We start from the raw sequence: 14,703 nt of genomic DNA on the forward strand, positions 1-14,703 counted from the left end.
CGCAATCCTCCCATCTACGTTTTGGTCTACCACTCGGACGTTTATCTGTTGGTTCAGTATTTATGAACATTTTAGGAATCCGCTCGTTACTAAGCCCTACAACCTTACACGCCCATCTTATACGCCGCAATGCTATAGCTTGAATTATATTAACCGGGTGTAAGTCCCTAAATTCAGCATTGTGTAATCTTTTTAATTCTCCCGTTAATTCATCCTTTTTCTGTCCGAAAAGTTTTCGTAATACTTTATTTTCGAAAACCCTAAGACGCTGTTCATCCCTTAGTGTAAGAGGTCACGTCTCACATCCATAAAGAACAGTGGGAAGGATAATAGTTTTGTAAATTCTAATTTTTAAGTTTTTAGATAGAAGGCGCGAGCAGTTTCGAAATTGAAAAAAAAAACAAGTATTTCCAGACATCAGCCTAGCTTTTATTTCCTCATCAATTTCGTTTTTTCTAGTTACCGTAGAACCTAAATACTTAAACCTATCTACCTGTTCAAACTTATTTCCTCCTATATCTATATCACCGAAATTTTGCATATACAATACATTACATTAATGTGTTCTAAAAGAAACCCATGTGGTACAAGCATAAAATATATCCTTAAATTTATAATCATCGATAACTTTTTTTTTATTTGTATTATGTATATATATATATATAGCCGAACTTAACTTTGTCTCAGACGCATTTACCCCTCGCCTTTCAACTTAAGGTTATTGGTTCCTTTGGGAAAAGCCCGATATCTATTTGGAGATGTCCAGAGAGATCTATTTCCAGGAGGGTAGGCCGACTGGAGGAAGCTCCTGGCCAGGAATAGTCCAAGATATATTGCCACACAGCCATGTCGACAGTTATAGTCGAATATAACGCACCCTTTTAGCCGCGATATAACCGTTTAACAGCTCATAAACTGATACTCTCTCGAAATGTGGCACTCAGTGTTCTACAACTCTTTTAACACCGTTTTGGTTCTAATGTCTAAATATTATCATTCTTTCCTATTTTATTATCGATATAAATTCGTTAGAGTTTCAATGTATTCAGGTCTGTGACACTAGGGATAATATATCTGAGTTAAATGGATTGTTGTTAAATAATACTAACTTGTTTCGCTAAATGCTAAAAAAATATACCTCTACTAGGATGTTTTTATTTATTATACTTCTGTATAATTTAAAAAGTTATAAACTTTTAACTCATCTTTGTCAAACACTATTGCAAATAAAACTTCAACCTATGCGCCCTAGAAAAATTCTTTTTTTGTGTTTCGTTTTTGATTGAAACTTCGCTATTTTTCCTCTTGAAAGTGGCAAAATTTAGGTTGTTGAAGTTTCAGGTTATTTTCACTACTTTTTCCCTCAGATTTTGAAATCAGAAATTTCTTTGAACGGAAATATCGCACCATCAAACCATAACTTATCAACACGTCAGCAGAGTTGTATGATTAAATTAAAACTCTTTTACCATTAAAGAAAAAATTAAATAATGTGCTAAAATGTTAAACAAATTATTTAATATAAATTTTTCTAATTTTTTTTATATGTATACAAATATAAATATTATATTTGCTTAATTATGATAATCTCTTACGATGAAGATATTATTTAAATTAATGTTTAAAGTGCTGTTGCTGGTAAAACAAGTGTATTGAATGATTAATTGATTAAAATAAATAAATAATAATAAACAAAAATGAAGCATCTAATGTTTGATAATAAAAAACAAGTCGATATTAGGGGTGTGCCTAACGGGTTACAACTTTATTTAGTAATGATTAGTAAAACTATGATTATTGACTATGTGAAATTTATGTTAATTATGAATACAATTTTAATGATAAAGTAAAATAATGATAAAGTGAATTAGGTATCGGAGATGTTACTTGGTTTCTTCCTAGTTCTTCGTCCACTCTCCCTCTGCTTAGCGCAAATGTAAATTCATTCACTTATGATATAATTCTTTTTAATACAAATAAATTATCCACTCCTAAGCTCAGCTATGTTCCACTCTCAATTCTGTTCTCTTTGAGTTTAAATTTTTGAACAATAATATTCATTCGTCTCTTCTTTCTCAAAAAACTCGGGACCTTTCTTCAATTGTTAATAGTTCAGATAACATGCACATGTTCACTAAAAAAATATTAGATAATTTTTAAGTCTGATATCAAGCTTACTTTATATAATTGTTGTTTAAAGAAGCATTTTCTATTTTATTTTAGTTACTTATTTCCATATTTTCCCTCAAGTTGAAAGGACCTATCTCCGGAGTTCTGCCCTTTTAATATGCAGCAATCTGAAACTGTTCAGACCACTTACGAATAGTCTCAAATCTACCGGGGAATGTTTCCTGTCTCATCCAACGATGTGATATTAATATGATAATGAGGATATCTCCTACACCTTAAATTAATGAAGAACCACCATTTTAACCTTCAGCGATTCAATTGTCTATATTTTTCATTACCAAGTCAAAATCTTCTATTATTTGTAATTTATAAATTTGTGCTGTCATATATATTTGAAAAAATACCTTTTACATTTAAATTTCCTCAAGGGAGTTGACCCTAGTTAAATCTCCCCGAAGTACCGATGCTAAATATCGGCCGACTAATCCAGATCGCTAAGATGACCGGGATAGATGAGTTACTACTGCGCTTTAGCAGTTTCTGAGCCAATATTGATATCCTTAGCTTACCTAGGAATCCCTGCTTAACTTACAGCCCTTATCAATAACATTGACACTCTCTCTCTCGTCTACAATATAACGCTACATATAATTTAAATGGTTACTCTTCTGCCTTGTGTAATTGTATGATAATATACAAATAAGGGATTCGCAAGGATGAAAAAATAAAATTAAGTCCCGATCTTGGCTAGATTTTCCAGTACAAGGCACATTATCATAAATATTTTAACTTTTTTTATTACGTTTAATGATATTACTTTACTCGTGATTTTCTTTTTAATACTTGTAAGAGGCTATAAATAATTTTTAAAAATATTAGTATTTTTAATTATTTAAATTATGAGAAGATGGTTGTGGGTGCGGTCAGTAAAAAACACAAACTAAAAAAAGTTAGACTATGTGTGATCATATATATTAATTATTTTTAAAAAGTGAAAAAGTTTTGATATTGTTGTGGGGTCTTCTCTCATCATCTTCTGTAAATCTGAAGAGAATCGGTGTGGTTCTTGAAGAATACATTCAGTGAGAATTGTACATTTTCTTTTTTCATGAGATGACAGTGGGTGAGTCGAGTATGGCCTATCCGAAGACGAGTTAATACAAAATCTTCTCTCTGTAACAGATTCAAGTTTCTGGTTGGACGTTTCACTGTCTGTTGGATCATTCTTAACTTGTCTCTCGTGGTGAACTATCCGCCTTGCCACTCTTTCTATCAAATTTCTTTGATCCAAGAAATAACATCTTTCCATGCTGATGATGTTACGACTTTACCTCTCTTTATAGCTAGTCTGGCCTGCGAGTCTGCCTTTTCAATCCCACAATGACCTGGGAGCCATAAAAAAGACCCCACAAACCATGCTGTTCAAAGTTTTCCAATGCTGCTTCAACTCTATTATTAATCAGTGTGTTGAAGAAAGAAGAAGGGAAAAAAAAAAGCCATTCTTGGGGCCCGGATTCATTGCTACGATTATATTGAGATGATAAAAATGATTGAGATAACAATTACAACATGGGGACCTGAGGTAAAATTTGATTAAAAATGATGTTTTATCATCTTTAAATGAGTTCATTAAGAACTTCGACAAAGCTACGATTACCTACCCTATCTTGTTTCTAAACGACTCTGGCAACATACCGCTAGTATATAAGATCTTTAAAATAATGATGTATTGAGTTTTATTTTATCTATGTTCCGATTCCTTGTGAACCAACCGGTAGAAGATCCTAAAGAGAGAAAAAGGCAGGACAAGGTTAGGTCCAGCTAGGGCTATGCAATATGCAACACCACCATTTGTATTGTTGCCAATCTCGCCTGTACTAAAATCTTAAACAGCACTTTTACCTTTTTGCTCTACAACAGTCATTACCTCCCTGCCCGTATAGCCTCTTCTATTCTAAAGTTCTTGTAAACTGCTCCATAGTGAAAGTTCGATGTAATAATCCTCTATCACAAGTTCTATTTTCAATGACTTCCCTAAATTTAATCGATGAAATACAATCTGTATATTTTTAGATAAATTATCTAAGTCTAAGAGAAGTTGTACATTCTCAATCATAAGACAATGTGGTCCGTGCTAAAACCATTAGGTTTATCTGAAAATTTTAGGATCAATTGGAACTAAGAAGTGTTGATTAAACCATGGTCCTAATCTTGACAGGGCCACTAAATGTCATGCAGTGTGATTGCTCAGTAAAATTGCTATCATTTCGAACAGGTGTCGACGTTATTTTCATGTAAACATGGAGCAAAAAATATTTATTTAAAATTAAAATAAAGACACTCTAGGAGACAAGTTGTATATAGTAGTCTGTAGATAGTAAGTCATAGTATTTGTACCTTCTCTCTTCAAATAACTGTATTGTTGAATTGTGTAAGATACTTTGCTTTATTTAAATAAAGAGGGAAGATACAGAGACAATGATACATTTTTATTGATATACAATTATTATCTACACACTACTATATACAACTTACCTCCTAGAGTGCCCGACAACTCTGTCTACAATAAGAATTCTTATCTCTAACATAAGAGCATATTTATGTCCTATAGTGATACGAAGCTATTGTGGATAGAACCTGGAGAGAGTTTGAAAGCTAAGACAAAACGTAAGAAACAAAGTTTTTCTTCACACCTGGAAATCAAACGTCAATTTGAAATGTTCTTTGTGATAGTCATGTAGCAGTACTTTATGAGAGTCGAAGTGACAATTTCTCAACTGAGGCTGTAAAAGAGAAAGTAAAACGTACTCTCCTTAAAAGGGGTGGAGAACGCAACTGGGTACATGTCAGTAAGAAAAGACACCCTATCCCGTCAAAGTCATAAATGCCAAGTGTTAAGAGCTTTTGTTGCCCTCTGTAAGATAAACATTTAAACTACTCATTTATATACCTACATTATTTTAAAAAAAAGTAATCAAATATGTAACTAAAATATTATGTTAATATTTTTGCTGAAATGTAAAGCTTTTTTTGTTAAACTGGATTTGGTGAATGACACAATTCTTCCTTTTTCAACTGCAATAATTCATTTCATATAATCAGCAACAACGTTTCAGGAAATATCCCCCATCTTCAGGTTGCTATAAAACCAAATTCAACAAAAACCCATAACATGCGCTTACAACTCTACTAATATATCATATATACTTCAAAACTATTTACCTGATAAAAATAACCGATATTTAATATATAATTATCTCCTATATTGTCATTCTTGTTAATATTTAATAATATTATTGTCATTTAATGAATAAAAACTATTTTACTGTTAACAGTAATACATTTTTAGGAGAATAATTACCTTCCTGAAGGCTATCTTCCATTATGATAACAACCATATAGACTATAAAACACTTATCTCCTACCTCTATTACCACAAAGATGAACAATTAAACTAAAATTAACAATTTTTCAAAAACCATTTTGAAGTGTTCAAAAACTATTTTCTTTTATAATTATAAACAATTTTTTTTTTTATACAATAACAAACAAAAATGACTAAATTAATTCTATATTGTATAAAACCACATAAAAACTAAAAAGTTAATTTATTTATAATATCCATATAATGTGTGCCTATAGTTTTTGTATCAGTTTTATAATTGATTGCTTTGTCAATGTTTTTTGTAATATGTACTGATTCAATTATTTTTCTATTCCTACTATTCTTAACTATATCTAATATTTCTGGATTATGAAAATCAAAAAATTGATGTTTATATTTAATGCTATGTTGTTCCAATTGATCTTATATTGATCAATTCTTGTTTTTAATTTTTTAGATGTTTCACCTATGTATAAACCTTCACCATTCTGGCAATTTACTTTATAAACAACATTTAATTTATCTTTAAAGTCAATTTTGTCTTTCATATTATCCAGATAACTACCCAATTTATTATTATTATATAATCCAAACTTCAAATTATGTTCATATTCTATAAATTTTGTCTGTTAATCCTGGAATATAGTTTAATTTAAAGTAATGGTAATTATTAATCCCATTTCTTTTTTCATTACATTCTGTAAGCTATCATTGTTTGTTTTATGATTTTGTTTATTTTTATAAAAATCCATGATTATGCTTTGATTAGGTTTTTTTTAATTTACTCACAATTTTACTGTTATCAATATTGTTGTTTTCTCTTCTATTATTATCGACAAGAAGAATTGTGTCATTCACCAAATCCAGTTTAATTCCAGAGACTCTTCCAGTTAAGTTTAGCTTTTTTTATTTTTTTTTTCTAATTGAATTGTTGAAATAATTTTGCCTTTGAATTTGAACAAAATAACATTCACCTTAAATAGATTTCATTTATAAAAATAAAGGAATTTAGAAATCCACAAGTACCATATAATAACTAAGTTAGTGCATTAAGTTCCTTTAGCGTGAGAACAGTTGTGGCATGTTGGTACGGATTGTTACAAGTGATATTCTCAGATTTTTATTCTCTATTGGGTTCTAAATGTATAAAAAATATTTATATATATGGTATTGATTTTCAGAAAGTCAATGTATCATGTACTTCTTTCTTTATCTGCGAGTAAATTCCGATAGGTAATAATTTTATATGTTTTATGTTCAGTATTTGTTTAAATGCTCAAATATTTTCTAAAACATTAGACACATAAGGTGTATCTACCATTACCAATTTTTTTTGGCCCAAAAGTGGAACCATCTTAATTCTTCTCATTACAGTGAGAAACGAGAAAAACGAATCTTTTTGTAAAATTGAAATTATATTGTTACATAGCATGCATTTTTATGTTTCTTATTTATCATTTGAAATAATATATCTCAGCATTGTTGACTAAAGTCTTAGCAACGTAAGTCATATTAATTTTCGTTATAATTACTATTTTATTTATTTTGCAAAACTGTTCCTAATAAATAAATAAAAAATATAAATTATCTGAGGACTTATGTCCCAGAATAAAATTATTTTTTCATTTTATTTCAATTTATGATGTACTTTTGTGTATATTTATCACTCATATTTCGCAAATCCAATTTTGTAAGTGTCAACTCACAATGTGGGTTACACAAACACAGCTACGATTTTTGTTTATTATGTCGAAACATAAAATAATAATAACTGAAATAAAAAGCCATTTATCCGTGCAATAGACATCCGAGAAGTTTAACGTTGGGTTTCTTATTTCCCAATGGATATTGTAGAGTAGGGGATAGTAAGGGAGGAAATATAAGATGCCTATAAGAATGGCCTTGGTTTTTTCAGCATTCAAGTTTAAATCAATGTTAAACGCCCATGCATTAATGCTAGATTGAAGAAAAATTTAGATGCGAATGGTAACTGACTGAAAAATTGTGCCAGAAGTAAATCATGTCTAAAGATGAAGAGGGAAAATTAAACTTGAAGACGAATAATTAAGATATTATTCTAATCGGAACATTTCTTCAAGTCCAGGGGAACCCAAACACGTTGCCTAAAAGTGTTCCCACCGAAAGCGGAATATATAATTTTATTATGTATAATTGACTTCAATCAATGATTTATTGATTGATTGATTGAACCTTACTAGAGTTGTAGAGAAACTTTCAATGCACTTCGTATGAATGTAATTCAGTTTATCAAACGATTCTTCAAAACAGTAACCAGTCATACAATAAAATTCTTAAATACAATTATTTCAATGACAAATTGAAAGAATGAAAACAAATTTTTTTTACTGATTTATTTAAATACTATTATTAATCCTTACATACCCATTAATCTTCTTATTTTTATATAAAATGTATACTTTATAAATATATTCATACATTCATAAATTTCATTTTGAAAATATAATATTTTTGTCATTTATTATTTTAATAAATGAGCAATTTTATTGTTTAGATGATAGATACAATGAAATCCATTCTTCTGAGAGTAGTAATTATTTTAGCAGTAAATTAAAAATATCATGAATAATTAAGGATAATTTGAAGGTTTTAATTAAAAACATCTATATTTCTTTAAATAATTTATTTATAAAAAGGTATAAAAAGTTTTTTTTAACATATATTAAGGTTATACAATAAATCATGAATTTATTTAATTTTTTCTACTATTCATAAAATTACAAATATATAAAAAGATTTTTTTTAATTTTAGATATATAAATGATTTACAAGAACCTTAAAAAAAATAATTTACAACATTGTAATGAAGTGCATTATTCTGATTCAATCTTTCAATTCCTGGAGAAAATGTCAGTAATCCAGGGAGAAATAGATTACCAAATATGTAGGACAGAGCCACCAACCTTCCTTTCCTATCTCAAGGTGTTGTATATAATATATGATTTTTTAAAGAGTTTTCCGACGAAACCGTTTTTTCCTAAAAATTTACCACCATGATCACCAGCATTTTCGGAATCGATGAATTTCCTATAAAAATATAACCAATCAGGGCAAAAATATCGTTCCAAAAAGCTATCATGGAAGCTAAGTATTTTAGCAAAAACAAAAAATTTTCAGAAATACTAGTAGAATTTCGCTCACGAAGTGAATTTTCATGATGGTATGAGCCCAAAGTAGTGGCCTAGCATTATGGATGATAATCGCGCGAGGAGGAGGAAAATTTTGCCGCCCTCTGGTTTAGGTATTTAAATTTAAAATAATAAAATATGCAGTCATTCTAAAGAACTCTTTGGCAAGAACGATCATATTTATCGTGTATTGTACAGCTTACAAATAAACTCATGAAATGAAATAGTTTAAACGTTTACCAGATATAATTATTATTTATTGTGAAATTTTTCCGCCCCCCCCTTTGGGAAAGATAAAATTGGAGATGTACAACAATACTCTTATTTTTGTGTTCGGATTTTACTATCATGTACCTTGGTTTTTCATCCATGAAAATAAAAAATCGTTACTAATGTTCGTTTCGATAAATCTGAAGTAAATCTTTTTCCAACATTTCTGAAATATCTCCTCCTATATTAAATATCTTACTACTGGATTCATAAAAAAAATTAAGTTGATTCTTTTTAATTTTCGTTACGTATTTGATTCACTAAATTCATCCATGTTAAATATATTGAGAATACTTTCGATTGCACTTTCGTCCAAGGCAAGTTCACGTTCCGTGGTATCTCCATCTTCTCCGGCATCTTCAATGACGACGTCACCCTGTGCGGCTTCAGTACTTTCCGTGGTCTCCCTCCCGTAATGATACGGAAGGAAGTGGAACTCCAGATCTGGACTGTCCCCTATTGTCGGTACCAGGTACTCGTACATGGCGGCCACCGCTTCGACCTCTTCTTCGTAGTTTTCTGGTGCCTCTTCTTCTGCCTCCTTCATCTCCTTCCCTTCTCGGTCGTACTGCGTGTCTTCCTCGTCTGTCTTGTTGAGCATTCCTGCCAACAGAGGACGCCATTATTCTCATATCTTTGATTGTTGCATGAAGAAGAGAAATTAAAAATACAGATACTTTAACAGCTTTAAAAAATGTATATTAAAACTTTATCTACTTACATACGTATTTTATGTCATTAACATTATAATCTAATACCATACCGTGATAAGGTGTATCTTCTATGTTTATGGAAGTTTATAATGTGGATATTAAAAAATATAATTTAAATTACATTTCATTATAAAAAATATATATTATTTTACCAATTTTAATTAATAAACAAAATGTTGTACGCTTCGGCTAACAGGCCATCTTGAGGGAAAAATATTTCAGTTGCACTTTACAGTACATACCCATGAGCTCAAAGTTCCAAGGTAGAGAAGGTTCTATAAGGGTTGTTAAGATAGTTGCCATTTTATGTTCACCATAAGTAAATATTATATATAAAAGAAAATATGTTATAACAATTAACATTATTATGGCAGTGGAATTTCACTGTTAGGATTAAACTATCGACTTTCGCTTACGACTCCCGCTCAGAAGCTAGATGAATCCTTTTTATTTCAATTTGGAGCCATACCAAGTATAGTTCCTTATCAGTGAAGATCATTCCTTTGCAGTTCATTAACTTACCTTAATTTACCGTGCATTATCTTACTATCTTTGGAGTATACTTTTATGAAGGTAAAATTGAAATATTTACTGCTACAAGAAGAATGGTCAGGGGTTCATTACCGTTTTTTTTTTTTTAAAGGTTGTACAAGGAAATGATTCGTTCATGATCACACTCAACCACAAGATTTTTCCGAATTAAGGGTATCCCCTTCATAAAGGATTAGTGGACCACGTAGGGCTCCAGAATCCACAGTGTTGACTTACGGCTATAGTAGTTGAATAAATTATTATCTGCTACAGCGTGATTCATAGTTGGTAGTACAGCGCCATACTCAGTGAGCCACCCCGCTACCTTTCATAAAGGTAATTGGCACTTATCAACTTACATATATTTAAAAAGGTATGAATCTGAAACAGATTTATAAAAAAATATCAATTATAAATATTAAAATTTATTATAAGTGTTCTAATAAGGATTGGTAATTTTATGTTTAGAATTTGTTTTTTAAAAAAGAAATATTCTGCAGAAGTAGGTAAAACTGGGATCGCCATGAACCAGGTTATTACCTTCACTGATAAAGACCAAGGATTGGTAAGGCCCCAATCTCAGATGAAAAGAATCCATTGAGGAAGTTCTCATCTTTAATTGAAAAAATACTAAATTAATATTTATTGGATACTAAGAAAGAAAATCATCTTCAGAATTTACTCTGAACTCTGACTGATAACAACACAATTCATTTCCTTATAAAATATTTTAAAATAATTATTAACATTGTTGTCTTTCATAGAACTTTTAACGTCCTTCAAACGATTATTTAGTAATAGAACAGGACATCCTGCCTCACTTATTAACGATCTGCGCTTTCGGACCAATCCTACTTCAGGTGCTAAAATCAATAAAAGGAATCAATAAAAATATTCATGGTAATGCGAGGATTAATAGTTTGTTAATCATTTTAATATTAATTAAACTAATGATTTCAGTATTATATGGAAATACAGAATGAAAAAATACCGGATCGTTAAATTTAATTAATTAAAAATATTATCTAGATATTTTTAAATCAACAAATTTAACGTTCAGGATAAAGCACAAAACACCAACACCAGACCTAAGAATTGGAACATATTGGAAATTTATTATTTGACCATATAGAATTGAAAATTTATATGGCACGTGTGGCATTGTAAAAGTTACTAAAAATTGTAAAACAATATTTATTAGATTCAAGAATCAAAAGAGCACTATCCAAGTAATTTTAAAAATTATTTGAGCATTATATTTTTGAATAAGATAAATATCGGGCACTGAAAAAAAGAAATAAAGTTAATTTAAATGAAAAAATAATTTTATTCTGGTATAAAAATAATCTTTTTATGTAATGAAATTACATTAAAATCAGTTTAGCTACTATTTATTATAGTAATAAATATATACCTATTTATATTTTTTACAATGGCGCAGAGGTTTGGTTATGTAATAAGTGAAGGAATAGGTATAGTTTACAGGAGAGAGTGAATGAGGACTGGCGAATGGAGATGGGAAGAGAACTCCAGAAGGAGGTCGCACGTATGAAGAAGGATTTGCTGAAGAAGGCGGTCCTATAGGAGGACATATATAAATCAATCGGTTGGGAACTGGTGTTTAATGAATGGAAGGATGAACGAAGAATGAGGAGATCAAGGATATAGGTAGGTTTTTTGAATTTAAGAACTTGGAATAGGAAAACACCAAGGAGGTATTGCCTTCGGGAGGTTGGATAGAGCCACTTCAACTCGGTATACCAGCGGGAGACTTGTGAGCGCCTTGGAAACCAAAGATAAATCTTACAAAGCAATTCATGAGTCTCAATTCAAGACCAGTAGACCAAGGATCCGTAGTCGAAGTGGGGGAAAACGAGAGAGGATACTAGGAGCTGACGGGTGTAATGAGGAATGGAATAACGGAATCTGAGGAATTGTTTAAGCACAGTTATATTACAGTTATAGTATTACACCCCCATTCTCCCTGAGGAACTGTGAGAGTAGTCGGGGAGGACCCACGTTGATTCTAGGCGTGACCAACGGTAGTAAAGTATTTCCTTAGGGTGGCCCCTTTTAAGCAATCCATCCACCGTCCATTCCATTCTTGCAAAGTTTCTTATCGAAGGATCCTTTTCCATCTATTAGGGCTTTCACCAATACGCGCTTGGAGGTTCTCCGGTTAATCCGCCAGACCTTCCCTCTTTATTTTGTGTCGATAATTGTCTTCCTGCAGAAGAAGATCGAGAGGCACTCCTCCAGCTAATACCTGCACCGCCTCATGAGACACTCCAAGCGTACTTTATAATATAAGGTATCATATTATAAACTTTACCGCTAAGATGACCAATGCAATCCCACATGCTTCTCCTTCTTCTCTAGGATATTTACGTTCTCCCGAGCCATTACCGTTCCACACGAAAAAGAACGTACATGTAAAAGCCCCTAGTATCTAGTTATATAAATAAATACACACTCACACATACACCATACCTATATCTACATAATAAATAATGTTCGATAAAATAATGCTAACCTACCTCTGAGGCCCCTGAATCTCCCCTTGCTCTCCAAAAGGGACAGCGGTAGGAGGTCCAAGTCTATCCCTGGCTGAGAGGCTGAATGCGAGTGGTTAGAGTGGTGCGAGTGGTGAAGGTGATTATGGTGGTAGGCTCCGTCTTCGTGTATCCCATAACCGTAAGGTTCATTCGATAGTGTATCCAAGAAGAATGTACCGCGGAGGCTTCATCAGTCCATGTAAACAGAAAGATGAATAGTGTAGCAATAACAACTTAAGTTCTGTTCTCAGTTTCATTGACAATTTACGAACTACCTAGAGCCATAACAAAAGATACAAAATAAAATACGCGGAAATAATTTTATTAACATTGCTGTTGGAAATCCTCTATACCATAACCCTTTTTTTAAGTTTTATAAATTAGAATTTTACTCCTTTGGGTATATGTTTCGTCATTTTGAAGCAAAATAATTAACTAAAAGAGAATATGTGAAGTAATGAAAAAATAAATGTTAATGGCGGAATAAAACAACTTAAGAAATAAACCTTTTTACATAAAAAGTTCAAAATAAAATTTATAATAATAAAAATTAGACAAATAGAATAATTAAAATATATCCGACCAGCCCTAGACTACTACATTATTAGGGGTAAGGGTTCGAAATTTACGTTTGCTGTATAAGCAAAGAGAATAAACCATTCTGTAATAGATGATAATGATTAAGAAATGAAAAAAGTCATATTTTTTAATATATAATACTCAATACATAAACTATAAAAAGAATAAAATAAAAATCTCTTAAAATTTAGTAATATTATACTAACTAAAAATTGGCTGCTTAAAATATAATAGAGGACAGTTTGAAATAATATTTTATTAAATTAGCTATCAATTTGTAAATTTAAAGAAAATAATACAAGCATTGATTTGTATAAAATAATAGTAACGAATTATGTGTGCAGTAAGAAAAAAACCAAAAAAAAAAACCAAGATATAAAATTTTCTCTAATTATGATTAGTGAGCGAACACAAAAAAAAAAATTCTATTCTTCACCCTATATTTTTATTGAGTTCGAGAACAATGTCTGAATATGAAAGATGGATCCCTGAATGAATATTTCAGGAGATTTGTTGATTGTAACAAGACAGATAAGCCTCTATTGCCATAGACTTAATTGTACAGATCAATAAAGTCCCTAAGCAGAACAAGATGTCGAGAACGGTTCAATGAAGCTATCTATATCCAGAAGGCTATCTTTAGCATCCGCGTCTACTGAACTGTCAACACCCAATCTTCTCCTGGATTGCTTGTATCGATCTTCTTCCGCTGGAATAATGTTCTATAATATTTAGAACAATTCAGAAATCAAATCTAATATAACTTGTTAAACAAGGGTTTTAAATATAGAGAAATTAAATCACAAGAAATGAGAAGGGTAATCCCTAAAATCCCTCCATGTTGTATAGATTTATTCCACGGTAAATATTTTTACTTCGCGGCCTTGAAAGAACCAATTAGAAGAAACAATCCAAAAACAGTAAAAAAAAAAAAAATCGTGAATTAGGTGCAACAATTCGCCCTAACACTTTTTTTTGACGAAGAGCATTCCAGTCGCTAAAGGTGAGAAAAATCTGTAGATTTCGCAGGAGCCTGCATAATGAAATTCTGATAGTATGATTTATGCAGGATATTAATCAATAAATTTAACAATTTTTAAGGGGGTGAGAGGGGTGGTAAAAAATGTTTATTGTTGAAAAATAAAACAAAGTCCAATGCATTACATCTTTCCTATTAATGTCCAATTTTATTTATTAAATAAATCAATTTTATATCCAAATCCGTCTCAACACTTTATTTATTCATTTGTCCAACGTTTCGGCCTTTCTAGCCATCTTCAGGGACATCTAAATATTTAACAGCTTATATTACATCTTCATTTTTAAACATTTACAATAGCATTATTATTTACTATATAATATAACATACCTTC

At 30.9% G+C, this 14,703-nt stretch overlaps 2 protein-coding genes across 6 annotated transcripts in view; one reads left to right on the forward strand and one right to left on the reverse strand.

Annotated features, from left to right (window-relative positions):
* The window catches only part of LOC106684817 (micronuclear linker histone polyprotein), a 170,889-nt gene that overhangs the window by 95,549 nt on the left and 60,637 nt on the right, over nucleotides 1-14,703 (forward strand). The gene's annotated exons all lie outside the window — the stretch shown is intronic.
* Nucleotides 8,686-14,703, reverse strand: part of LOC136795302 (lipase member I-like) — a 29,444-nt gene continuing 23,426 nt past the window's right edge. Inside the window, exons 5-6 of the mRNA XM_067045435.1 lie at nucleotides 12,734-12,936; nucleotides 8,686-9,555 (exon numbers count right to left, since the gene is read on the reverse strand). Coding sequence (XP_066901536.1) covers nucleotides 9,197-9,555; nucleotides 12,734-12,936 — 562 coding nt within the window. The 3' untranslated portion in view covers nucleotides 8,686-9,196. The remainder of the gene's footprint in view (nucleotides 9,556-12,733; nucleotides 12,937-14,703) is intronic.

Source organism: Halyomorpha halys, unplaced genomic scaffold, assembly GCF_000696795.3.
Source record: "Halyomorpha halys isolate HHAL.00 unplaced genomic scaffold, Hhal_1.1 Scaffold623.1, whole genome shotgun sequence".
NCBI lineage: Eukaryota > Metazoa > Arthropoda > Insecta > Hemiptera > Pentatomidae > Halyomorpha > Halyomorpha halys.